Below are 25,463 nucleotides of genomic sequence, written 5' to 3' on the forward strand. Positions count from 1 at the left end.
TGATTTTTAACATAATTTACATTATTACAATAAATTTTACTGCCACGCCCCTTGTCAAACAAGCAATTCTGTGTACATCTGTTAGCACAAGCTAGATTAAAGTGATTCTTACGTTTTAAATATAGATTTTTTTTTTTTTTTTACAAAAATGCATCGATTCACTACAGGAGGCCTTTATTGAACCCCCCCCCCCTTCCCCCCTTGGAGCCATGTGAGGCACTTTTATTATGGATGGATGCACATTATTGGACTTGTTTTGGACTGATGAGGAGAAACACCCATCTATAAATTTTAATATAACTCTGATTGCACCTAGAATGCATGGAGGGTTAGTAAATAACATGCTACAGTAGTGTTGGGTCCTATCGTCAGCATGTGAGATCGCCAATACATAATATTATCGTGCTAATTTATTTAATTATTTACATACTTAGTTTCATTGCCTGAAACCAGCTCCAGCATAAGGCTAAAATCAGCATTACTTTATCAAAGAACATCATCACTGATCAGCCTAGACTATTCTAGTGCAAGTTTATGCATTTTAAAAAACACTCGCCTTACAAGTGAAGCTATCTACACTGTATGATGAATAAATGTCTTACCACACGCTGCACATGTCTGCTGTGCGTTAGGGCTCCGACGTGGCAAAGGGAGTAGATTGTGGCTTCGGCATGTGTCTCGACCCCCTGTACTGCACACGTCTATGGGGTGTTACTACGCTGAAGCGGCCACTCTAGTCAATGCTTGTGTTTATACCCGCTGCGCTGCAGCTCGTTGAAGCGGTTCTCCACCCTGCATTGCTAAAGTTAGGCTAATCCTCCACCTTGTCCCTACCCTCCCCCCAACAATTACAATTTCCGTAGGCGGGATTTAATTTATTGATATTCTAATGGACCGTTCTAATGTGACATCATTGCATGTGGTAAACAAACATTGTAGTCCAAAGGAGCCGTTCGTTGTAGTTCTTGAAAAGGGATTTTTAAAAAACGAAATATCTCCCTTTGGAGTGGACTTTGAGATATGTAACTTTCTAAATCTTTTTAATGCACAAAGATATACACCACACACTGCCTAAAATTCAAAAAGTGAAAAAGCATAATAGCACCCCTTTAATACTTGAGAGCCTTTGGCAATAAGTGTAGCTGAGGTTCTTTGTTAGGTTTCTGCTTATGAGCCACCGTCTATGATTTTTTTCCCCCTTTTTTTTCAGTCCTGCTGTATAGAAGCATGCGTGCCACCACTGCTCTTCACTGAGGGGGTGTTCAGTGTATTGTGTTTTGTGCTTTACGTGTAGCACTGAAGCCAGACTGATCTAAATTGTGGAGAGCCTTTGGGCAAACTTTAGCTGTAAAGGCTTTCCTCTCTAAGGCCTGCTATTCATGCCAGATTTCTATGTATGTATTGTTGCCTTATGCACAGTTGGAGAATTATAAGTCGTTTAGAGTTGCCTTAAGTTTCTTTTTGTCCTGACACTGGTGGGTGGCCAGTTCTGGGCACATTCGCTGTTGTTCCATTTTCACTCACACATTTAGTGATGACCTTCACTTCTCTTCAGAGTATAGTCGATGTGTTAAAAATGTTATTAAATCTGACTGGTCTCCAAGAACCTTGTCTTCAGCATTCATGAAACATTTTTTGTCTTTATGATTACAAATTACACAGAAAAAGTACACAGTTTCCCAGACACAAATGTATTTATCTGTAATCAAGCTGCAGCCTTCAAGTGGATACTAGTCAAGTAATTACAGTACAAGTCACTCAGGTTTTACAATAGCTATTGAATTTTCAAAATTTTAAAATTAATGTGTTTGTCTTGAGCAGGAGCAGACTTTTAGAAATATGCATCAAGCATTTACATTTTAATTATCTAACTGGATTAGTTATACAAAGTGCTAGACATTTCTCAGTTAGGGAATGTTATTGGAATGTTTTAGAGAGAGACATCAAATAACACCACTGATGCTTGACGCTGGATGCTTTTCCCACCAAAATGATGTCACTTTGTGCAGGATGATGTCATTATGGAACTGGTTTTTGTTAGGGAAGTTTACCCTAAAAATGACAATTGTGTCATCATTTACTCACCCTCATTTTATTCCATTTCCTTCCAAGCCAATTCCAATTCCTTCCAATTTGGCTGCCCAGTGCATCAAAAGAAGAGAAACAGTAGTAATATATTGTTTATTAGCATTTCTTTTTTGTCTGTGTCTCAGTGGGGCACATGGTACTAGTTATGGACATAATACTATTATGTGTTTTTAATTGACTGGAATTGTTAATAATAGACACGTCCATCTTGGTTTTCTGACTTCTCTACTTTGACGTCATCCCCAGCACCGACTTCTGAGATAAATCGAACACAGCAGTAGCACCAATCTTAATTAAATGCACAAAAACCAACTAATCAGGGTCTTCAGACTCTCTAGAAACTTCTAAACAAGTGTGCTGGAGATTATTGGGGCTAAAATATGCAGGACATTGTCCAGGAGCAGGATTGGACACCCCTGAGAGGGACAGAGAGGGACAGAAATCTCTCAGGTTTTATTAAAATACATGACCCTGGACCAGAAAACCAATCATAAGTAGCACGGGTATATTTGTAGCAATAGCCAACAATACATTGTATTGGTTAAAATTATATATATATTTTTTAATGCCCAAAATCATTAGGATATTAAGTAAAGATCATGTTCCATTAAGATATCTTGTAAATTTCCTACCATAAATATATCAAAACTTAATTTTTAATTAGTAATATGGATTGCTAAGAACTTCATTTGTAAAACTTTAAAGGTGATTTTTCTTAATATTTTGATTTTTTAGCACACTCAGATTCCAGATTTTCAAATAATTGTATCTCGGCTAAATATTGTCCTATCCTAATAAACCATACATCAGTGGAAGGCTTATGTATTCAGCTTTTCATGTGCTTAATTAAAAAAGAAATTACCCCTTATGACTGGTTTTGTGGTCCAGGGTCACATGTTTTTTGTGGGTTTGGAACAAGGTGAGTATTTGATGCTCGGGAATGATTACCAAGCTCGGAGCCCTCTCCCGGACAGCACGCCAAATACACATAACCTTTACTCAGTTTACTATATGCAAGTGTGAACTTGTAAACTGATGTTAGAAAAGACTAACAGGATGGATACAGGGGGGAAAATGGTAAAATGATTACCAATTAAAACTAGAGAAACATGTTTGAAATATTTGTAGTAGTAACAGGGGGAAAAAATGAAGAAACTGTAATCTGGAATATTGCTTAATGAACTGGTCCAGTTTTTAATGAGAGTGCAGCACCCAGAGACATAACAAAATTAAAACATCTGCTCAAAACATTGTAAAATTATTTAAAATGCACTCCTGTGTCACACTTATTTGTGATATTGTGACAAAGAAAAACTAAATGCAAAGTTCTGTCATTAAACTCTAGATGGCACAGGCCAATAGGTTCTAACTCAATCTGCTATAATCACATCATTTTTCACATGGCGCAGCTGATTGGTTTCTTTTCACATCAGCAGCCAGTGAGCTTGCTGCTCAACATTCAAATACTTAGCTATTATTAGCTTTAGTAGTCACAGTGCGCTTAAGAAACCCTTCACCTTCCCCAGCTCCACCTGTATAGATCTGTATAGATCTATAGTCGGGGTGATTTCAACTCAGAGTTGTCATTGACAAAACTCACATGATTTTCTTATGGGTTCAATATTTTATCCAATATGTTGAGACATATGGCATAGTGACCCTCTAAAGATTGTAAATGAAGACTCTGAATGACTTCAGAGATTCAACTGAATAAGCTCAACTAATGTGTGTTTTCTCTCTCAGGGCGAGTGCTCCCAGAGGTGCTACAACATCTTTGTGCTGGAAACAGTTTGTGTGGGCTGGTTTTCTCTGGAATTCCTGCTCCGTTTCATCCAGACGCAAAGCAAGTGGACGTTCTTGCGCACACCCCTCAACATCATCGACGTAGTGGCAATCCTGCCCTATTACATCACTTTGATAGTGGACTCACTGTCCGTGAGCGACCGCCCCACCGGCTCAGGAAACAACTACCTGGAGAAGGTGGGATTGGTCCTGCGAGTTCTTCGAGCATTGCGGATCTTCTACGTGATGCGTTTAGCACGTCACTCTTTGGGGTTGCAGACGCTTGGATTGACCGTACGTCGCTGCACTCGAGAGTTCGGACTGCTGTTGCTGTTCCTGTGTGTGGCCATGGCACTGTTTTCTCCGCTGGTCTTCCTGGCGGAGAGCGAGATGGGTGCCAAGCAGGAGTTTACCAGCATCCCCGGGAGCTACTGGTGGGCCGTCATTTCGATGACGACGGTTGGATATGGTGACATGGTTCCACGCAGCATTCCAGGCCAGGTGGTGGCGCTCAGCAGCATACTGAGTGGAATCCTGCTCATGGCATTCCCAGTCACATCCATATTTCATACTTTTTCACGGTCCTACCTGGAGCTTAAAGAGGAACAGAGTCGGGCCACAAGACATAAGCCCGATTCACAAGACAGCACCAAGTCACAAAACAGTGAGGATTCACAGGACACTGACAGTTCCATACATGGAATCATAGAGACCACTGCAGTAGGTGCGCATCACCGCAGATCTGTGGCTGTGGCAAGTCAAGGAGCCCCACAGGTCAGGAAATCACTGAAGTCGTAATGCAAGCAGCTGACTGTAATGCTAAAAAAATGAACAAAGACTTGTTACAGGTGAGCGGCCATAAATAGTACCTGTATAATCAGGTGACTTGACAATAATAGACACTGGGAAAGGGACATGAAAGGACAGATTTGTATGTCCAAAGCACAATTATTGAAAGAGTTCACCCTTAAATGAATGATCTGTCATCATTTACTAACCCCCATGTTGTTCCAAATGCATATGATTTTCTTCCATGGAACACAAATGTGAATGTCTGGCGGAATGCCAGTTGTTTTCATATAAAGAAAGTGAATGGAGAAAGCGTCTATAAACAAAAAAGTGATCTACAGTAGTCAACATCTGAAGTGGATCAAAACCTTTCATCCAAGTTGTCCTAAAACCTAAAACACACAACTTTTATGAACTTTTTTGATCCACTTCAAATATTGACTACTGTATATGTAAATCACCTCTATCACGTCCTACTTGCACCCACTCTGAGGGGGACTCGAACCTGGGTCACCAGACTGGGGGCGGGCACACTAACAAGGAGGCTAAAGCATCAGTCACTAGCACACCTCTTGAGATCAGGGGAGTGAGGTTTACCTGCACAGCACTTACCAGCTGGCCTCCGTTATACTCACCCCCTTAAACCTCACTCCCATCTGGGTCATGGCACCAATGTAACTCCCTTCCCCAGTGACCTACTCGCACACGCTCATAGCGGCACTCGAACCTAGGTCACCGGCATGGGAAGCAGATGTACTAACAAGGAGTCTAAAGATGGCAGCCTCTAGCGCCAGTTGCTAGTGCGTCTCTTAAGATCAGAGGAGTGAGGATTACCTGAACAGCACTTACCAGCTGGCCTCCATTACACATACAACTCATAGTATTATATTCTAAGCTTTCTGGGGCCATATGGTAACTTTTGTGTGAGAAAATCATTCAAAGTTTAAGTTATTCAGTTTGTCCTCCCCTCTTAAATCTCATTCTTGGTGTGTTGAGTGTTCAAATGTGTCATGTAAATCAGTGACACAATGCACCATTATTGTTGCATGTATCATAACGTATATTGTACTGTTTGAGTGTTTAACTCAGGGGCACCAAACTTGATCCTGGAGGGCCGGTGTCCTGCAGAGTTAGGATCCAACTTGCCTCAACACACCTGCCTGGAAGTTCCTAGTATACCTAGTAAGAGCTTGATTAGCTGGTTCAGGTGTGTTTAATTAGGGTTGGAGCTAAACTCTTCAGGAAACCGGTCCTCTAGGACCGAGTCTGGTGACCCCTGGTTTAACTGGTCCTAGTTGCTCCACTCCAAGTAGGATTCGAACCAGCATCAACTGGCTCTAGCACTTGAGGTTAGGGGAGTGAGTTTTACCAGCAGTTTTACCAGTATCTACAACCTGGCCTCCATTACATTTACCCAGCCATACCCCTCCCTACTTTAGAGTGGTCCTAGTCGCACCACTCTAAAAGAGATGTCAACCAGCAAAGAAGGAGGGCACACTAACAAGAATACTACAACCAATGGCCCTTGACGCATCTTTTGAGGCCACGGGAGTGAAGTTTACTTGTGCAACTCTTGCTACCTTGGCTCTGTTATAGTCACTCCCCTAAATTTCACTTCCATCTGAGTCAAGGCACTAATGTAACTTGTCCTACTCTCACCACTCTGAGAGGGATCTGAATAAGCATCAATCAGCATGAGAGAGGACATGCTAACACGAACGCCACTAACATGAGCCAGTGGCCCCTAACATGTCTTTTGAGGCCGGGGTATTGAAGTTTTCTTTACAGTAGTTTCTTATCATGCCTCTGTTATACTACCCTAAATTTCACTCACCTCTGGGTCACAGCACCAATGTGACTGTTCCTACTCACACCACTCCTACCCCTTTTCCACCAAGGCAGTTTGAGTGCTGGTTCAGAGCCAGAGCCTAGTTTCAAATCGGTTCTTTGTCTTTCGACACCCATACAACAGCTTGAAAACTGGAAAAGTGGTTCGTAAGAAGAACCAAAACATTGCTGGTCAAAAAGTAAGAACAGCTTACATCAGGTACTGGGGGCAGTGTTCCCGTGACCAACAGGACAAACAAAAACTTTTGACCGCCATTTTTGAAATGTTGGTTTTGCCATGTTTGGATGCCGATGTACATTCGTAAAGCCATGAAAATCAATAGCAACGCAATCTCCACCATTGTTGATAATGGGCTTGTTCGGGATGCGTCAGCGTTGCACGGACTGGTTGGCGTGTGGCATTGAAGTACCACGAGAGCGATTCAAAAGCTTTAAGTCGTCTGCTCTCTACTTGCTCTTGCGATTCTATGGTGTTGTACACCAGTTGGTCTGATCTGGTGTGTTTGGCGGTGCTACACTAGCATTGCTAGGAAAGATGAAACATATTCAGTGATTAAAGACCTTGCTCTGTGGTGGCTCTCAAGCCCATGGAAAGGTAAAGCAGTTCTTAGAAGGCTCTGCAGTTGAACCAACTCTGAACTAGCACCCGATTCATGCTGATGGAAAAGGGGTATCTGAGAGGGATTTGAACCAGAATCCACCAGCATGGGAGAGGGCATGCTAAAAAGAATGTTAAAACCAGTGGCCCCTAACGTGTCTCTTGAGGCCAGGGGAGTGAGGTTTACCTGTGCAGCTCTTACTAGCTTGTCTCCGTTATACTCACTCATCTGAACTTCACTCCCATCTGGGTCACGGCACCAATGTAACCACCAATGTTCCTACTTGAACCACTCTAAGAGGGATTCAAACAAGTGCCAACTGGCAAGAAAGGAGATCATGCTAACAAGGACGCTAAAACAGTGGCCATTAATGTGCCTCTTGAGTGAGATTTACCTGCATATCTCTTGCTAGCTGGGCTGTTTTTTCCTTAAACCTCACTCCCATCTGGATAATGGCATCAGTAAAACTGGTCCTACTTGCACCACTCTGAGTACGATTGGAACCAGTATCAATTGGCATGGGTGGCATGTGTGCCAACAAGGACACTAAAAACTAGCAAGGAAGAGAGGTTTACCTGCATAGCTCTTATGTGACTTATGTGAAATGGTGACCTATACTCAGAATTTGTGCTCTGCATTTAACCCATCCAAGTACACACACACAGTAGTGAACACACACCCAGAGCGGTGGGCAGCCAATGCTGCGGCGCCCAGGGAGCAGCTGGGGGTTCGGTGCCTTGCTCAAGGGTCTCACCTCAGTCATGGTATTGGGAGTGGAGAGAGCACTGGTTATTCACTCCCCCAACCGACAATCCCTGCCGGACCTGAGACTCGAACCCGCAACCTTACAAGTCCAACTGTCTAACCATTAGGCCACGACTGCCCCCTAGCTGGCCTGTTTTACATAGAAAGCAATTCTAATGATATTTGAGAGCTCAACTGCCTCTGTCCCCAGTCACTTTCATTGTATGGAAATGAGCAGCATGAACATTCGGTTAAACATTTCCTTTTGCGTTCCACTGAAGAAAGACAATCATATGGGTTTAGAGTGGCATGAGGATGAGTGATGACTGAAGTTTCATTAAGCTGGTGATCCTGATAGATGGATGCTCCTACCTGTGAAAACTGTATGACTGTGAAGATTGCCATTTTATTTTGCATCCACCTTTAAGGTAAAATGAGCTTTTCTCTGTTGTCAGAGGATACAGTGTTACACTGTTCAAAAGAGGCTATTAAACTTTAAGTTATGCTCCTATATAGCTGATTTGCAATAACTATGTTTATGAAAACACATTTACACACATTCCTGTATAGCTCTGCTTTTAGATGCGATAGTCTCAGGATCTGCCGGTTGTGATAAACAGTAAAATGCCCTTTAAAAAAATAAAGGTTTCTTATTTTCAAATCCTGAGTGCTGGTTTGTAAGCTATATATATAAAAAGATTTAAATGAACAGATGGAATTACTCAACCCATGAAAATAATTTCACTACTAAAGGTACCTTGGTATTACCATACTGTGCGTTTTTAGACATGGTACAAGGGTATTCTTGACTACCATGTAAATACCATGGAATATGAATATAGTAATCATTCGACAGCATGGTATTACCATCTAATATCCTGCAGTAGTTTTAATATATTGAGTCCAGTATTGAGTCTTGCACATCTGTTTCTATAGGTGATTAAATATGTGTGACAGAGGGTCAGATTGTTGTGAACCACATTGACCAGTGCTTGATACATCCTTATTGATTCCACTGAGAGCTCAGTGCTCATAAAGGCATGGCGAGACCATGCGTGCTGCCAGTACAAACACTGCTATAATGACCAAAGCCATAATGAATGCACTCTCAGGTTTCCATTTTAATAAAAACTGGTCCAAGGCCTGTACCATGAAAAAAACAGGCTGAAATGTCCACAGTCTTAGACTTTTAAGCCTTAGCTAGATTATAGAGCAATAATGCTCAAATGTCACAACCCCATTTTTTTTCTCATTGGATTTGTGAGATTTATCTTATTGGGAATGAAATGTTTTTAATGTCTGAATATTATTGTTTGACATCTATCAACATGTATTAATTTCTATATAAATGACAGCAATATCCAAACAGAATTTTTATAAATGTTTATTACCAAAAGTTGCTATAAAAAGTAGCACTGAAAATATGCGATCAAAGGTATCCAACTTAATATGAACAGAACATTTGGCCAAACAGACAGTAAACAAAAACAGCACTCAATAACTGCGAGTATCAATACTGTATGGAGTGCAATGATAGAGTAAACTTATATATATCGCCATTTACTTGCATTCAGTGGCAACAACCTGAAACAGAAGACAGTTCAAAATAATGGCAATATAGCTAAAAGCAGTTATTTTATCAAATACAGCACAAAGAGAAACAATATTTATTTAAATGAAGCTCAAGTCAAATACATGACATCTCAGAATAGCAGGTAAAAAAAGACAGAAAGTGAAAACAGAAATAAATAACAGCCATATTAATAAAAAGTTGTCATTTAAAATATAACCCTCTTGTCTTTCTGATCTAAGTGGGGAAAGTTTTATCAGAGAAAGTCCTTTATAGGATCTAGCTAGAAAGAAAGTCAAACCAAATATCTCATCACAAGCCATCAATTGTGTCAAAATGTTCCTCATTAAACAATCCAACACAATTACATATCAATAAGCAGCAACTGACTCATGACATTTACTGGCGTGTAACATCCCCTAACTAATGGACCAGTGTTAATCAGCAAATAATCATTTTCTTGAAAAGTATTTGTCATATTTTCCACAAACAAGGAGAAAAAAACAATGTAATAAAAATAATGAAATGTAAAAGTAAATCTAAAAAGACGGAAAAAAATGTTTTTTTTTTTTTTTTTTTTTTTTTTTTTTAAGCATAAATCTTTAAGCATAAGCCAAAACGTGATATACAGTAAACGTCAAGAGTTTACATACGTTGCAGAATGTGCACAATGCTAATTATTTTACCAAAATAAGAGGGATTGTACAAAATGCATGTTGTTTTTTATTTAGTACTGACATGAATAAGATATTTCACATAAAAGACATTTACAAACTAGTCATTTTTTATAAATTGTTTTAACACTAAGGACAACTGATCATATGCAACTCTTACAGACGGTTCAAACATTCATTGATGCTCCAGAAGGAAAAATGATGCATTAAGAGCTGGGGGGGGGGTGAAAACTTTTGAACAGAATGGAAATGTGTACATTTTTCTTACTTTGCCTAAATATTATATTTCTTCCATTTAATACTCCTTCAAAAGCTACAGAAGATACATGTTTCCCAGAAGACAAAAGTTAAATTTACCCTGATCTTTAAATTCTACAAGTTTTCACCCCCTGGCTCTTAATGCATAATTTTTCCTTCTGTAGCATCAGTGAGTGTTTGAACCTTCTGTAATAGTTGCATATGAGTCCCTCAGTTGTCCTCAGTGTGAAAAGATGGATCTCAAAATCATACAGTCATTGTTGGAAAGGGTTCAAATACACAAAATTGCTGGAAAACCAAAGAATTTGTGGGACCTGAAGGATTTTTATGAACAACTATCACTCAACAAAACAAAACAAAACAGAACAAACAAAGAAACAAAAGGAATCAAGAGTGCGTAAACTTTTGAACGGGGTCATTTTTATAAATTCAACTATTATTTTCTCTCGTGAACTATTTATAAAAGTCTTTTATGTGCAATATCTTATTCAGGGCAGTACTAAATAAAAATGCATTTTGTATGATCCCTCTCATTTTGGTAAAATAATTAACATTTCGCAGATTCTGCAAGGTGTATGTAAACTTTTGACCTCAACTGTATTCTATAAAATATATATATATATATATATATATATATATATATATTGTGTCATGTCCTTACTGCATGTAAACATATCCTGTTTCAAGGATCTTTAGGTATTTTGACTGGAAAATCTGGAAAATAACAAATACATTTTAAGAATATTTATTTAATTATTTGTTTGTTTGTAGAAAACGTTTACTGGCATGTAACATCCTTGACTATAACTACTGGACCCGACCTTATCTGCAAAAAATCATTTTCTTACAAAATATTCTTATTGTAAAGTACATCAATCTTTAAAGCCAACACATGATGTGTTAATAATAATAATAATAATAATAATAATAATTATTATTATTATTATATATATATATATATATATATATATACATATACATATACATATACATATATATGGTTAAGGAAGTGATTTTTTTGCTGATAGTTGACTGGATGTGCTGCAAATACTGTCCTTTTAATAAAACTTTCTTCAAGAGGCCAAAGTCAGTATATGAATCCAGTGATTTCCTATTTTGTCATGCTAACTGAAAGTACTGCATGTAAATAAACTACGACTGCTGTATATTTATCTCCAAAAGTAACATTCGGGGAAGACACTTCCATGAAGTCATGCGGATTTGTGAACTGTATCAGGATTGTCTCCTACTACCAAAAGAAGAGAGGGTGATTTTTTTTTTCTTTTTTGGTTCAAAAACACACAGGGCTCTTCCTGTGTTCTTCATTGGTCCTTCACTGTGTGAAACACCACAGCGGGCTACTGAGGTAAAACCAGTCTTCTCCAAATAAAACAACGTTAACCATATTAAACTCCTCTAACAAAATCTTTGTACATTCATCCATCTGATGTCAGATACATTTCAGGTCATTCTGAAAGTCTGTAAGGCAAAAGTTTTCATAAGCATGATGATTACCTTGGGCTGGCTTGTACATGTATGTAAATGTGTAAATAGAACTGCGTATCTTTATGATATTGCATTTAAAGGTTGGTTCAAAATATATATAATTATACAGTGTGCACCAAAAAATCAGAAACAGTTCCTTTAAGCAACACCTAATGTATGAATGTCATTTCATTACATACAACATAAAAAACGTGGCATTCATTTTAAAATAACAGAAACACAAAAAGTGATTTTAATTGTGAGAAAAGATCTAGCATCATAGTTTAATGTTGCATATCTAATAATAATGACATTCAGACATTTTTAAGTGTGGCTTAAGTATTCAAATATGTTTTGGCGACACTGTATAAAGATCTTGTGTGTGTGTGCAGATGTATGCATTGTAATATAGATTTGAGCACATTCTGTGAAGCGAGGGAGTTTCATAGGGCCTTGGCGCTGGTGGTGTGTGTGGTGTGCGAGATGGGTTTCTGTGGGTAGCGGCCGTAGTAGTACACTTGGAAGAGAATGGCGAAGTCCACGCACACCTGAAGGAGGCCGCAGATCCAGAACTGCACAGGAGCCTGAGTCAACAAGAAGTAGCCTGTCTTGAAAGTGTCTCCACTGGTCCACATCAACACCATCTTAATACTGGAGGGACGGGAAGAGAGAGAAAGAGAGGGTGTTATTAAAGTCTGGAGACGTGAGAAAAATCACTGGAAATGAGAAAACAGGCAAACGTGCAGGACGAGGTTGTATACTGAGGGTTTAATACAAACATTTACTGGGGTGTAATATCCATAACTGTTGCAGTAAAATAAATAAATAAATACACTGTCCTCCAAAAGTTTGGAAACGCCCTAGAAAAGTGGGGTTTTGGACAATATTGGTATGAATCCTTTTTAATTTGTGATAATTTTGCACTGATAAGGGACAACACAAACTACTAAAACATATTTTATTACATAAACAGTTTATACATAGAAAAAACATACATTTTTGTTTCATCAAAATATGCACCATTATGAGCTATTACAGCTCTGCATAATCTGGGCCTAAATTCATTGTATTCTAAACTTAATTGGCAATCAGTTGTTAAAGCTATTAAGGTATGCTGACCCAAAAATCTTTTAAAAACCTGGGCCAAGTTTAAACCAGTAACCAGGCATCACAACTGGCATGTCTGACTTTGACATGTATATATTGCCATTATTATGTCATCAAAATTAAAATTATTATTGCTGGTCTTCAATGATAATGTCAAGTTACTTTAATGTATTTGCACCAAATAAATAAGGATTTATGCTGATATCGTCCAAAACCACATTTTGCCAGGGGTGTTTGCAAACAGTGTACATACATAAGTAAATAATCCATGCAAAAACAAAACAAAACAAAAAACAAAAACAAATACCAATGAATTATATAGTCTAAAAATTTTTTTTTTTTTCCTTTTTTTTAAGCAGCAAATCTTTAAGTAACATAATACAAATTTAAGATACATATTTTTCAAATTTTTCCTAAAGTTTTCCAGTCAGTGCATCTTATTAATAGGGGAATTCACAAAAACACAGTTTAAAGAAAGAGTTCACCCAAAAATTAAAATGACCTTATGATTTACACAACCTCAAGCCATTCTAGGTGTATATGACTTTCTTCTTCCAGACAAATACAGTCAGAGTTATAATAAAAAATGTCTTGGCTCTTCCAAGCTTTATAATGACAGCGAATGGGTGTTGAGATTTTGAAGTCCAATAAAGTACATCCAGCCATCATAAAAAGTGTTCCACATGATTCCGGAGGGTTAATAAAAGCCTTCTGAAGTGATTCGATGCGTTTGTGTAAAAAAAAAAAATCCATATTAAAAACTTTATAAACTATTATCTCCAGCTTCCTGTCTTCTGCTGGAATGCCACTCTCATTAATGCATGTACGACAGTTAGAAGAAGCTAGAGATAACAGTTATATAAGTATTTTTGTGTCGATTTACTTCAGAAGGCCTTTATTAACCCCTGTAGCCATGTGGAACACTTTTTATAATGGATGGATGCACTTTATTGGACTTCAAAATCTTAACATCCATTCACTGCCATTACGAAGCTTGGAAGAGTCAGAACATTTTTTAATATAACTCTGATTGTATTTGTCTAAAAAAAATAAAGTCATACACCTAGGATGGCTTGAGTGTGAGTAAATCATGGAGTAAATTTCATTTTTGGGTGAACTGTCTCTTTAAGACTGTGATTTTTATTTTTCTATATATAATCATATTCTGGGCTGAGAAAGGCAGATTGATCAAAATCATTGAAATTAAGAAAACAGGTAAACATGCAGGATGAACTGCATTTCTTACGTGATTGCAAGTTTTATTACTTAAGATTTTGTAAAGGTTGTCTAAAAATAAGAGCTGTCACACGATTAAATTTTTTTAATCTAATTAATTACATGGTGTGTTGATTAATCTAATTAATCGCAAAAAAAAATACAGAACATAAAAGGTGATAATTTGAGAAACATCTCAAATATACTCAAAGAAACATCTCAGTATACTCAAAATACATTCATGTTCCACTTTGAAACGACATGAGGGTGAGTAAATGATACTAGAATTTAATTTTTTTTGGGGGTAAACTATCCCTTTAATGTTTTAATTTTCATTATTACTATTATTGTTATTATTTTAATGAAATGATACTCTAAATAAGAAACTAAATCTGCTGCCAGCAGGTGGCGATAAATGTTTTTATGAGTCATTCACTCATTTGATTCGATTCGTTTTAAATGGCTGATTCATTCAGGAATGAAGTAAATGGCTCTCTTTATGAATGGGCCTTTGAATCACTAATTCACACAATTCATTTAAACTGCGGATTAATTCAGAAACTAAACACCGCTGTGTTGGTCAGAGATATACAACAATTCTGCTATGGCTTCAAAGGTAATATGTCCTCTGCAGAATTGAGCAAAAACACATAATATAATGTTTAAAATATATAACACTATCAACTTCTTATTTACTGAACTGTTGTGTAAAATCACATTTAAGATCATGATAAATCAGGACAAAATCAGCACTTGTGTGATATTTCTTTTGCTGCCCGTGAGACAAATGAGACAAAACACACACAGAGGCATTTTTTGCACCAATATCTTGAATTTTAGGGCATAACTGCATTTATGGAGTTGTTGTCCTGCATCATATTTGTCAACTGGATAAAATATAAGATGATGTACAGGTCTGGGGGCGGGGCCAGCATGTTAACGCCATTAAAATATTTTAAATGTTCTATTTTTTCACAACTAATTAATTCAAGTTAATGCATTCAACTGACAGCCCTACTTAAAATAATGTCAAATGTCTACATATTTTCTCACAATATTAAAAGAACACAAGTGTAGCTGGAGTGATAATGGGTTTGGTCTTTATATCCACCTCTATAAAAAGAGGATGAGGCTTTTCATAATATCAGTCATTAGTTGGGAAAGGACAGGCGTAAGATTGAGGCCTGACAGTTACAGTGTTCCCACAGGCCAGCTCCATCTGCTCCGCCTGTAGGTCTCATGCTCTCCTCCACGCTTTGTTTCTCACACTTGTGTTAGAGGAAAAAAGTACATGATCACACATCCAAGGATCATACTGTCATCATTTACTCACAGTCCTCCATCCATGGAACACAAAAAAAGAAATGTTACATTCAATTGCCAAGAATGAAGCCTGAAGATTTCACACTGTAAAGAAAATATAAATCTAGACCATGCAATTTATACACTATTCCAGCTCTGCTGAAGGCATGTGATAGCTTTGTGTGAAGAACAGACAGACATTTTGGTCACTATTGATTGATAATCCTAACTGTGTTAAATGTGCATTTGTAGTGTACCTCAAATTTTATTTGAAGGGATCATTGAGTTTGTGGGTTGAGATCCAGATCAGTCTGATTCAGTTTTGTGACTGGAATCATTAAGAGTAAATCAGCAAAAAGATCCAATGGAAAAGCATGATCTGCTCATCAACTGGACATCTCTACTTCTCAAGTGAACAGAAAACTAACTTTAATTTCCTCAACAAAAGCTATGATATAGCATCAGAAGTCTTGGTATCTATGCAACAGTCCCGGTCCTTTCTCATTTTAATCAAAGCAAAACATGTGACCAGGATATTCTTAAAACTTCACCTTTTGTGTTCAACTGAAGAAAGAAAGTCTTACGGGTTTAGAATTACATTGTTTTCAGTGTTGGGTGAACAATAGCTTTAGGATGTCTCCTCAAGTGCAGAAACCTTTGTTTAACCCTATTCAAGCACTGAGAATGCCTCACATTTTTTAGACAGGAGAATAAACAAACTTCCTTTGTTCGGCCATATTTGGTGCATCAGCAACTTCACGCTTCAACTGCACAGCACTTTTTTATTTCCAGCCACAGAATGAAAGAGGGTTTTCAGTGTGTACTACACACACACACACACACACACACACACACACACACACACACACACACACACACATTATCTGACAGAGGTAAAACTAATTCCACCTGCGTAAAGCTGTTCCACCATTGCAGTTTCGTAATAAACATAAATTATTCAAGCTGTGGATTTTACTTTTAGACTTCCCAGAATACAGTGTTCCACACCACACCAATTATTCATTTCAGATTTGATTTCAGACTTTCTGAACTGAGTTCAGGGACAGTTGGGAGTCAGGATCAGAAGCATGCATTGGGATGGTGTAAAGTTAGGGACTGAAGTTTTTTTATAAGATATGAAGATTTCTTTTCTGAAGATTTGTTAGAAAGAAATGTTTTTCTGCAGTCAACAACAGATGTTGATGCAGGAAGTTGCCCTACTTTCCAAATACATAGAGAGCTGAGGAGGACACTAAAGTTTGGGATCAGTAAGATTTGATTTTTAAATAAATTAACACTTTTATTCAGCAAGGCACTTTAAACTGATCAAAAGTGAGAGTAAAAACATTTATAATGAAGGTCAATCTATATATCGCCAAGTTTTTTTTTTTCAGCCAATAAGTATCAGAAGCAGCTTTTTCTGAAAGGACTTTTATTTTGACAGCGTAAAAAAGGCCAGCACTTGAATGCAGACGTGAGCATAATCTTTAATCCCTTGATTTGAAGCTATGTTGTGATATATTGTTTTTTGCTGTCATATTCATGTCATATATGTGCTACAGTGCATGTAAAATTAGTTACCTGGTTTTTATTTGAGCAAATGTAACTCCCAGTGCACACTTTCTGAGCACACTATTGGTCACTGTGTTTACTTCCTTTCTTAAATAATGTTTTATTTAATTTTTTATTTAAATTTCTTTATTTGTATTTCTGTATTTGTATAAAATATAATACAAAATTAGAGGTATTTCATATTGCATGGAGGGAGAGTACTCCCTCCTACAGAAAAACAATAAAAACTGCTAGATCTGCTTACTTTGTCTCTTTTAGAAGAAAACAAACTCAACCCCAGGTATTTACTCAAGATAGTGGCTAAATTAACAAAAAAAAAATAAACTTGTAGTTTTAAAGGAGAAGTCCACTTCCAAAACAAAGATTAACATATAATGCACTCACCCCCTTGTCATCAAAGATGTTCATGTCTGTCTTTCTTCAGTCGTAAAGAAATAGTTTTTTCAGCATTTTTCTCCATATAATGGACTTCTAAGGTGCCCCGATTTTGAACTTCCAAAATGCAGTTTAAATGCAGCTTCAAACGATCCCAGCCACAGAAGAAGGGTTTTATCTAGCGTAACAATCGGTTATTTTCATAAAAATCGTACAATTTATGTACTTTTTAATGTCAAACGCTCGTCTTGTCTTACTCTGGCTGAACTGTTTTTTTCATGACAGTTCGGGTATGTCGAAAAACTCCCATCTCATGTTCTCCCTCAACTTCAAAATCGTCCTATATCGCTGTTTTACCTTTTTTGTTAAAGGTGTTTGATCTTCTTTGCATGTTCACTTTGCAAATCCTGGGTCGGTACTTCTGCAGTGATGTAGGATGATTTTGAAATAATTTTTGAAGTTGAGGGAGAAAATACAATTGGAGTTTTTCGACATACCCTAACTGTCTTGAGTCAGAATACACAGAGTTCAGGGAGAGCAAGACAAGACGAGCGTTTGAGATTAAAAAAAAAACAAAAAAACAATTTAAATACTTTTTAAATGAAAATAACCAATCGTTTCACTAGATAAGACCCTTCTTTCTCGGCTGGGATCATTTACAACCGCATTTGTGATCATTTTGAAGCCGCATTTAAACTGCATTTTGGACTTTGGACTCAAAATCGGGGCACCATATCAGTCCATTATATGGAAAAAATGCTGAAATGTTTTCCTCAAAAAATTTCAAAAAGTAGTACATTATATGTAAATCTTTGTTCTGGAAGTGGACTTCTCTAAGTTGATTTGACTTAAAATTTTAAGGCAGCTGCTAAGCTTAAGTTTTTAAATTGAAACTGGTGAAAACTGTTTGCGATTGGCTACAATGATCACCTCTTCACGCTCTTCACCAAGCACTTACACATATACACACAGGAACGTTTGAAAGCCAAATGCAAATTTAAATTGTAATAATATTTTACAATTTTACTATACTTTTGATTAAATAAATGCAGCCTTGGTGAGTAAGACACTTTTTTCAAAAACATTTTAAAAATCGTACCAACCCCAGTCTCAAAAGGTGAGTAGACTAAACAGCTGAGTGTGAAGAACAAACCAAAGCTAGAGAAAAGAAAACAGAGAGTACAAAAGACTGAACAAATCTTTTCTTGCCCAAAAGAAACGGAGTCAGGTGGGGGTGCGGGCAGAGACCCGAGGTAAACACTGTTTTCTCTTCTTTGTTTGGCTCTGTGTTACACTCAAAGCCGAGCTGAGAGCCGGCCTGATCCACGGCATCTGATAAAAGGCCGCTCTGAGAGCTTATTACAGCAGCACGTCCTGAAGAGATGAAAGAGCCCTCTCAGTGCCGCCGGGCCACAGCGATCAGCCCATGCGATAGAGTAATAAACCACTCGACACTCCACACAACAGCACAGTTTAATGAGTGTGAGCGATGTTGTGGACAGGGTCACGATCGCTTACATCATTAAAGGTGAAATATGTACGCTTACCCCACAAACAACACCAAACCACTGAAAAAAAGATTGTTTCCCAACATGGTACACTACCGACACAAAGGATGCCTCGAATTATAAACAACTGACGACAACATAAAACTGCTTACACAAACTGCAAATATTGTCATTTTGAGTAATTAGATTTACACGTGAAGCACTGAATTCACTCTCTTCACAACAGTTTCCTCTACAGTCTTACAAACTAAACAAAAAAACATAAAAAACAACAAAAGACAAAAACACATCATAACATGACAACAATGCAAATATGAAAGTATCTTAATGTTTGTGTATCAGATTAACCAAAAACTAAGTTTACCATAAATAAACTATAAATCACACTTGGAAAGTTTGGGATGATGTGGTACAACTGTGGTAAAATGAAATTAAAAAAGAGGAGTGATCAGTCTTAACAGCTGCCATGGAAACCATCAGGAGTCGAGGAGGCTGACGGTTGCCACGGTTTCCATGATAGAGTATAAACAAATCCGTCTTTACATCCTGACTTTAAGGCTAACAGCCAGACTCCAGCAACAGTTACAGGACAATCACAACAAATACTGTAAGTACAGCAACGACTGGTTGACTAATTCTAGAGAAACACGAGGTTGGTAAAGCCACACGAACACCCACACATTCACATCCAAGAGATGAGGACATCAGAGACAAATAGTATTAATATTCTGTAAATTGGATGGTGTTTTAATTATTTATTTCTGTTAACCATAAATGCAAATTTTGAGAAACAACTAATTTGTGGTGGTTAAGATACATTTAAATGACTTTTTATTATTTATTTATTTAGTATTTCATGATTAATGCATTCGGCTCCAGGAAAGAAATGAAAATGAAACGTGTGTAATTACTGGGGTTGGCATTTTGTGTGAATGACACAAAGAGCAGAATATGTGTTCATGTCTATATAAAGACTCTCTCTCTCTCTCTCTCTTACACACACACACAGATTCTATAAAATGCATGAAAAAGCACAAGAAATGAATGAATTCTGAACTGTGCAATAGTTCAATAATAAAGCACATTTCCCCATATTTTATGGATGTTTGTGTGAGACTAATGTTTTTGCTGCTAGCCTTAAGTCTTCTGCTAATGTTCGTTTTGTGGGGATACTTCATTTTTCACACATCTGTGATGATTAAATATCACCATATCTGGGTGCAAAATTACTTTACTTTTGTTGAAAGTACCATAATAATAATAATAATAATATTTTTTATTTATATAGCGCCTTTCCAGAGCTCAAGGACACTTTACAATGAATGTAACAAAGAAGAGATAGTACGGACAAAAACCATCTAATGATTGTTTTTTATACAGATTTCAGTCCAATCCTAATTCTCACTCTCTTCCTAATATCACAGAGCCAGACTTTCCATAATCAATAAAATCACCAAACCAAACTAATTAATAATAGAAAAAAAATAAAAATAAATAAATAAACACAACAAATACTAAACAGAATCAAACTAAATAAACAATAAACCAAACAAGTAACCTTACAAAACATAACAAAAAATGATTTAAAAAACAAGCTAAATAAAAAAGAAGAAATAAAAATCAGAAAACTGAATCAAACAAAACAATAAGCCAAACAAATACCCTAAAAAAAACAAACAAAAAGAAAAACAAAACAGAAAAAAGAAAAACAAAACAAAACAATCATAAAACCAATTCAAATAATATAAACAATAAACCAAACAAATAACCTAACAAAACAAAAATCAATAAAATCACCAAACCAAACAAAATAATCAAAAACTAAAAAACAAACAAACAAACAAACCAAAAAAAAAAAAAAAAAAAAAAATCACAAAAAAACAACAAACCAAACAAATAGCCTAACAAGAAAATAAAAAAATCACTAAACCAAATCAAACAAAACAAACAACAATAAAGCAAATAAATAACCTAACAAAACAAAAATCAAAACCAAACCAAACTAAATCATAAGAAACAGAAAAACAAACAAAATCACAAACCCAAATCAAACAAACAATAAGCCAAACAAATAACCTTACAAAACAAAAATCAATAAAAGCACCAAACCAAACGAAATACTCAAAAACTGAAAAAACAAACAATACAATAACAAAACTGAATCAAACAAAACAATAAACCAAACAAATAACCTTAAAAAAAACCCCCAGAAAAACAAAATAAAAAAAAACAAAAAAAAACAAAACAAAACAAAACAAACAATAAACCAAACAAATAACCTAACAAAACAAAAATCAATGAAACCACCAAACTAAATAAAAAACAAAAACAAAACAATCACAAAACCAAATCAAACAATAAGCCAAAAATATAACTTACCTAAAAAAACAAAACATAACAATCAATCAATCCATCCACAAAACTAAAAAAAAAAAAAAATAAAAAAAAAAAAAAAAAAAAAAAAAAAATAATCACAAAAACAAAAATCACAAAACCAAACCAACAATAAACCAAACAAATAACCCAACAAAACAAAAATCTATAAAAATCACTAAACCAAACCAAATAATAAAAAACAGAAGAACAAACAAAACAATCACGAAACGGAATCAAACAAATCATACAAAAAATAAACAATAAACCAAATAAAGTAACAAATAGAAAAAAAATCTAAATAACCACCAAACAAAAAACAAAACAAAACCAAAAAATCCAACAAAATACCCCCCAAAACAAATCAATTACAATAAATAAATAAAAACATAAATAAAACAATAACAAAACCAAAACAAACAATAAACAATTAAACAAATGAAAAAAATAAAATAAAATAATAATAATAATAATAATAACAATAATAATAATAATTCACAAAACCAAACTAAATCACAAAACAAACACAAACCAGAAGAGAACAAAACAAAACAAAACAAAACAAAACAAAAAAAAAACACAATTTAAAAGGTGGTTTAGTCAAATAAAATAAAAATGTGTTATGCACTGTAAAGGCCTCAGACCGTGGACAATCAAAGGTAGTAGCAGGGTGAATAACAGAAGGCGATCAAAAGTCCTGCCTGAGCATCTCAAGCTAAGAGGATGTGTTAGATGTCAACGGCATGAACTAAAACAGTCAACACAAACACACTGCTGTGAAATACTCCTGTCCTGCACAGCTTCTCCTGACAGATGCGCGGAGGGCAACTTCCTTTTGTGGTAGCGTTCAGTTCACCCGGCACCTGATGCCAGCCTCAAATCTACAACTTAATGAATGGTTTATTTGCAGCTCATGGACACAAACCAGCCCGCTGCTCAGCTGGGTACAATTGCAGGACGTCCGCAAGATAATTCACACGACTAAATAAGGCACTGAGGGTTCTCCAACTCAAACTAACAGGACTCTGGCGGTGAACCTTATAAGGCTGGCTGTGGGGGTCACCGCTTTCCCTCCCACTGCAATTCATTAACGCTCAACAGATGGACAACAAAACAGAGTAACATGAGGCCGGAGGTTCACTCACAGCAACAGCTACCAGGTAAACAACTCACTCTGAAACAACTAACAATGGTTGAATAAGTACAAAAAGAAAAAGAAATAATAAATGAATGGGGAAAAACAAGACGGGGAATATGATGGAACGTTTTACCATTTGTTTTGATCAGTGCAGTGACGAAAGAAGAAAAAAAAACATAATTCAATATAGTCTTGTAATACAAGGCTGTCTCCAGGAGATAAATGGTGAGAGATTGTGGAGGGTCTACACTGAACACTGTGTGGATCTGAATCTGATACGATCGTTTCCCATGCAGTGGAAGTGAACATAAATTACTTTAGGTTCAATGTGACATTCAGGGAACATAAACAAGATAAAGAGTGCAATAAAAGTTGTCCTTAAGTCAGATGGAAGTTTTTGAAGGTCTCTGGCCTCAATGATGCAAAGTTAAATCTGTAAAACTGTAAAACACTGTAGTAGCTCACCACTACTTCTACCACTACTCCACTGCCTCATTCTAAAATTCACTGTCTTATGTTACTATGGAAATATGTTCTTACTGTTTGCTAAGCCTATTTTGTATATAACATTCTAAACCTTTTCACTAAACCTAATTTGAATATTTTAAATGTGCAGTATGCAATATTGACAACTACTGGTTGACTCAAGAGTCAAATGTCGCCCATGCCTCTGTGTTAGTGAGCACTTCTCCTTTGCCGAGATAATCCCTCCACCTCACAGGTGTGACATATCAAGATGCTGATTAGACAGCATGATTATTGCACAGGTGTGCCTTAGGCTGACCACAATAAAAGGCCTCTAAAACGTGCAGTTTTACTGAATTGGGGGGGTCCGAAAACCAGTCAGTATCGGGTGTGACCACCATTTGCCTCACGCAGTGCAACACATCTCCTTCCCATAGAGTTGATCAGGTTGTTGATTGTGTCCTGTGGAAAGTTGGTCCACTCCTCTTCAATGGCTGTGTGAAGTTGCTGGATATTGGCAGGAACTGCAACACGCTGTCGTATATGCCGATCCAGAGCATCCCAAACATGCTCAATGGGTGACATGTCCGGTGAGTATGCTGGCCATGCAAGAACTGGGATGTTTTCAGCTTCTAGGAATTGTGTACAGATCCTTGCAACAATGGGTCGTGCATCGTGGATGAATGGCACAACAATGGGCCTCAGGATCTCATCACGGTATCTCTGTGCATTCAAAATGCCATCAATAAAATGCACCTGTGTTTGTTGTCCATAACATACGCCTGCCCATACCATAACCCCACCACCATGGGCCACTCGATCCACAATGTTGACATCAGCATGATAATGCACGGCCCCATGTTGCAAGGACCTGTACACAGTTCCTGGAAGCTGAAAACATCCCAGTTCTTGCATGGCCAGCATACTCACCGGACATGTCACCCATTGAGCATGTTTGGGATGCTCTGGATCAGTGTATACGACAGTGGGTTGCAGTTCCTGCCAATATCCAGCAACTTCGCACAGCCATTGAAGAGGAGTGGACCAACATTTCACAGCCCACAATCAACAACCTGATCAACTTTATGCGAAGGAGATGTGTTGCACTGCGTGAGGCAAATGGTGGTCACACCAGATACTGACTGGCTTTCGGACCCCCACCGAACCCCCCCAATTCAGTAAAACTGCACATTTTAGAGTGGCCTTTTATTGTGGTCAGTCTAAGGCACACCTGTGCAATAATCATGCTGTCTAATCAACATCTTGATATGCCACACCTGTGAGGTGGATGGATTATCTCAGCAAAGGAGAAGTGCTCACTAACACAGATTTAGACAGATTTGCGAACAATATTTGAGAGAAATAGACCTTTTGTGTACATAGAAAAAGTCTTAGATCTTTCAGTTCAGCTAATGAAAAATGCGGGCAAAAACAAAAGCGTTGCGTTTATAATTTTGGTCAGTGTATTTACATAGAAAACAGTTATTTTAAATTGTAATGACATCTCACAATATAACTGTTTTTACTGTATTTTGGATCAAATAAATGCAGCCTAGGTAAGAATAAGCAGAAAAGTACATTACATAAATGACGTCTCTTACTAAAATATGCAGTAGAAAACCTGTTAAAGATTTACGTTACGTCCACAATTTGGGAAATAATTTACTGATGAGTGATGAGTGATGTAACGGAGCATTCACACAGGGTGTCAGTGTTAACACTTCTAATTTTACTTTGAATAGGTCACGTCATGCATTGCTGAACTGTATTGTGGATCCATTGCGTTGTGGCAGAACTTTTCAAGCACCAACGCAGGCACCAGCCAATCAGATCTCCCTATGCAAATACCCTAGAGCAGACACTTGCCAATCGGATTTATGCAACCCAAGAAGGTCCCACTTTATATTAAGTGGCCTGAACTACTATGTATTTACATTAGAAAAATAAAGTGATTGGCTGTCGTCACTATGATGGTTTCATCAGCACCAAGCTTCAGACTAGTGTTGGGCGATATGCTCAATTTTCATATCGTCCTATCATCAGCCTGTGAAATCGCCGATACACAATATTATCAAATTTAATTATTTACTTACTTAGTTTTACTGCTGGAAAGTGTCTGCGGTGCAAAAGAGGGGCCCCCAAAACGAGTTACTGTGCCCCCCCTTTTCCTTGCTGAACGTGATCCATTTCAAAAGTGAAAGTGAAACCGGAAAAACACCATGCATTAGAAAGCGGTTGCATGCTTTCACAAGCGTTAGCAACTGCACGCAATCACCGACTGCATGCCTCCCACCCGAAACACTCCTCCCATTCACTGTGATTTAGCCCTGATGCCTTTGAGGCTTTTAGTAGACAACAACTACTGAAAGAGCTTACAAACGACATAAACATGCCAATGCTTGTCATGATGCCGCAGCCACTGAAGGAGTTCTTTAGCGTGGATTTCAAGCAATATCTGGGGCCATTATATCCATTACCACCTACACTGTAAAATACAATCTGTTGAGTCAACTTAAAATAATTTGTAACCTGGCTGCCTTAAAATTTTAAACTAACTAAAATAAGTTTAGT

At 37.2% G+C, this 25,463-nt stretch overlaps 2 protein-coding genes across 3 annotated transcripts in view; one reads left to right on the top strand and one right to left on the bottom strand.

Moving 5' to 3' along the window:
• The window catches only part of kcng2 (potassium voltage-gated channel, subfamily G, member 2), a 45,769-nt gene extending 37,151 nt beyond the window's left edge, over positions 1–8,618 (top strand). Inside the window, exon 3 of the mRNA XM_051136299.1 lies at positions 3,832–8,618. Coding sequence (XP_050992256.1) covers positions 3,832–4,668 — 837 coding nt within the window. The 3' untranslated portion in view covers positions 4,669–8,618. The remainder of the gene's footprint in view (positions 1–3,831) is intronic.
• Positions 8,619–10,942: 2,324 nt separating this feature from the next.
• The window catches only part of LOC127181524 (solute carrier family 66 member 2), a 48,540-nt gene continuing 34,019 nt past the window's right edge, over positions 10,943–25,463 (bottom strand). For both annotated transcript variants that reach the window (XM_051136302.1, XM_051136303.1), the window contains one exon: positions 10,943–12,488. In XM_051136302.1, coding sequence (XP_050992259.1) covers positions 12,281–12,488 — 208 coding nt within the window. In that variant the 3' untranslated portion in view covers positions 10,943–12,280. The remainder of the gene's footprint in view (positions 12,489–25,463) is intronic.

Source organism: Labeo rohita, chromosome 19 (assembly GCF_022985175.1).
Source record: "Labeo rohita strain BAU-BD-2019 chromosome 19, IGBB_LRoh.1.0, whole genome shotgun sequence".
Lineage (NCBI taxonomy): Eukaryota > Metazoa > Chordata > Actinopteri > Cypriniformes > Cyprinidae > Labeo > Labeo rohita.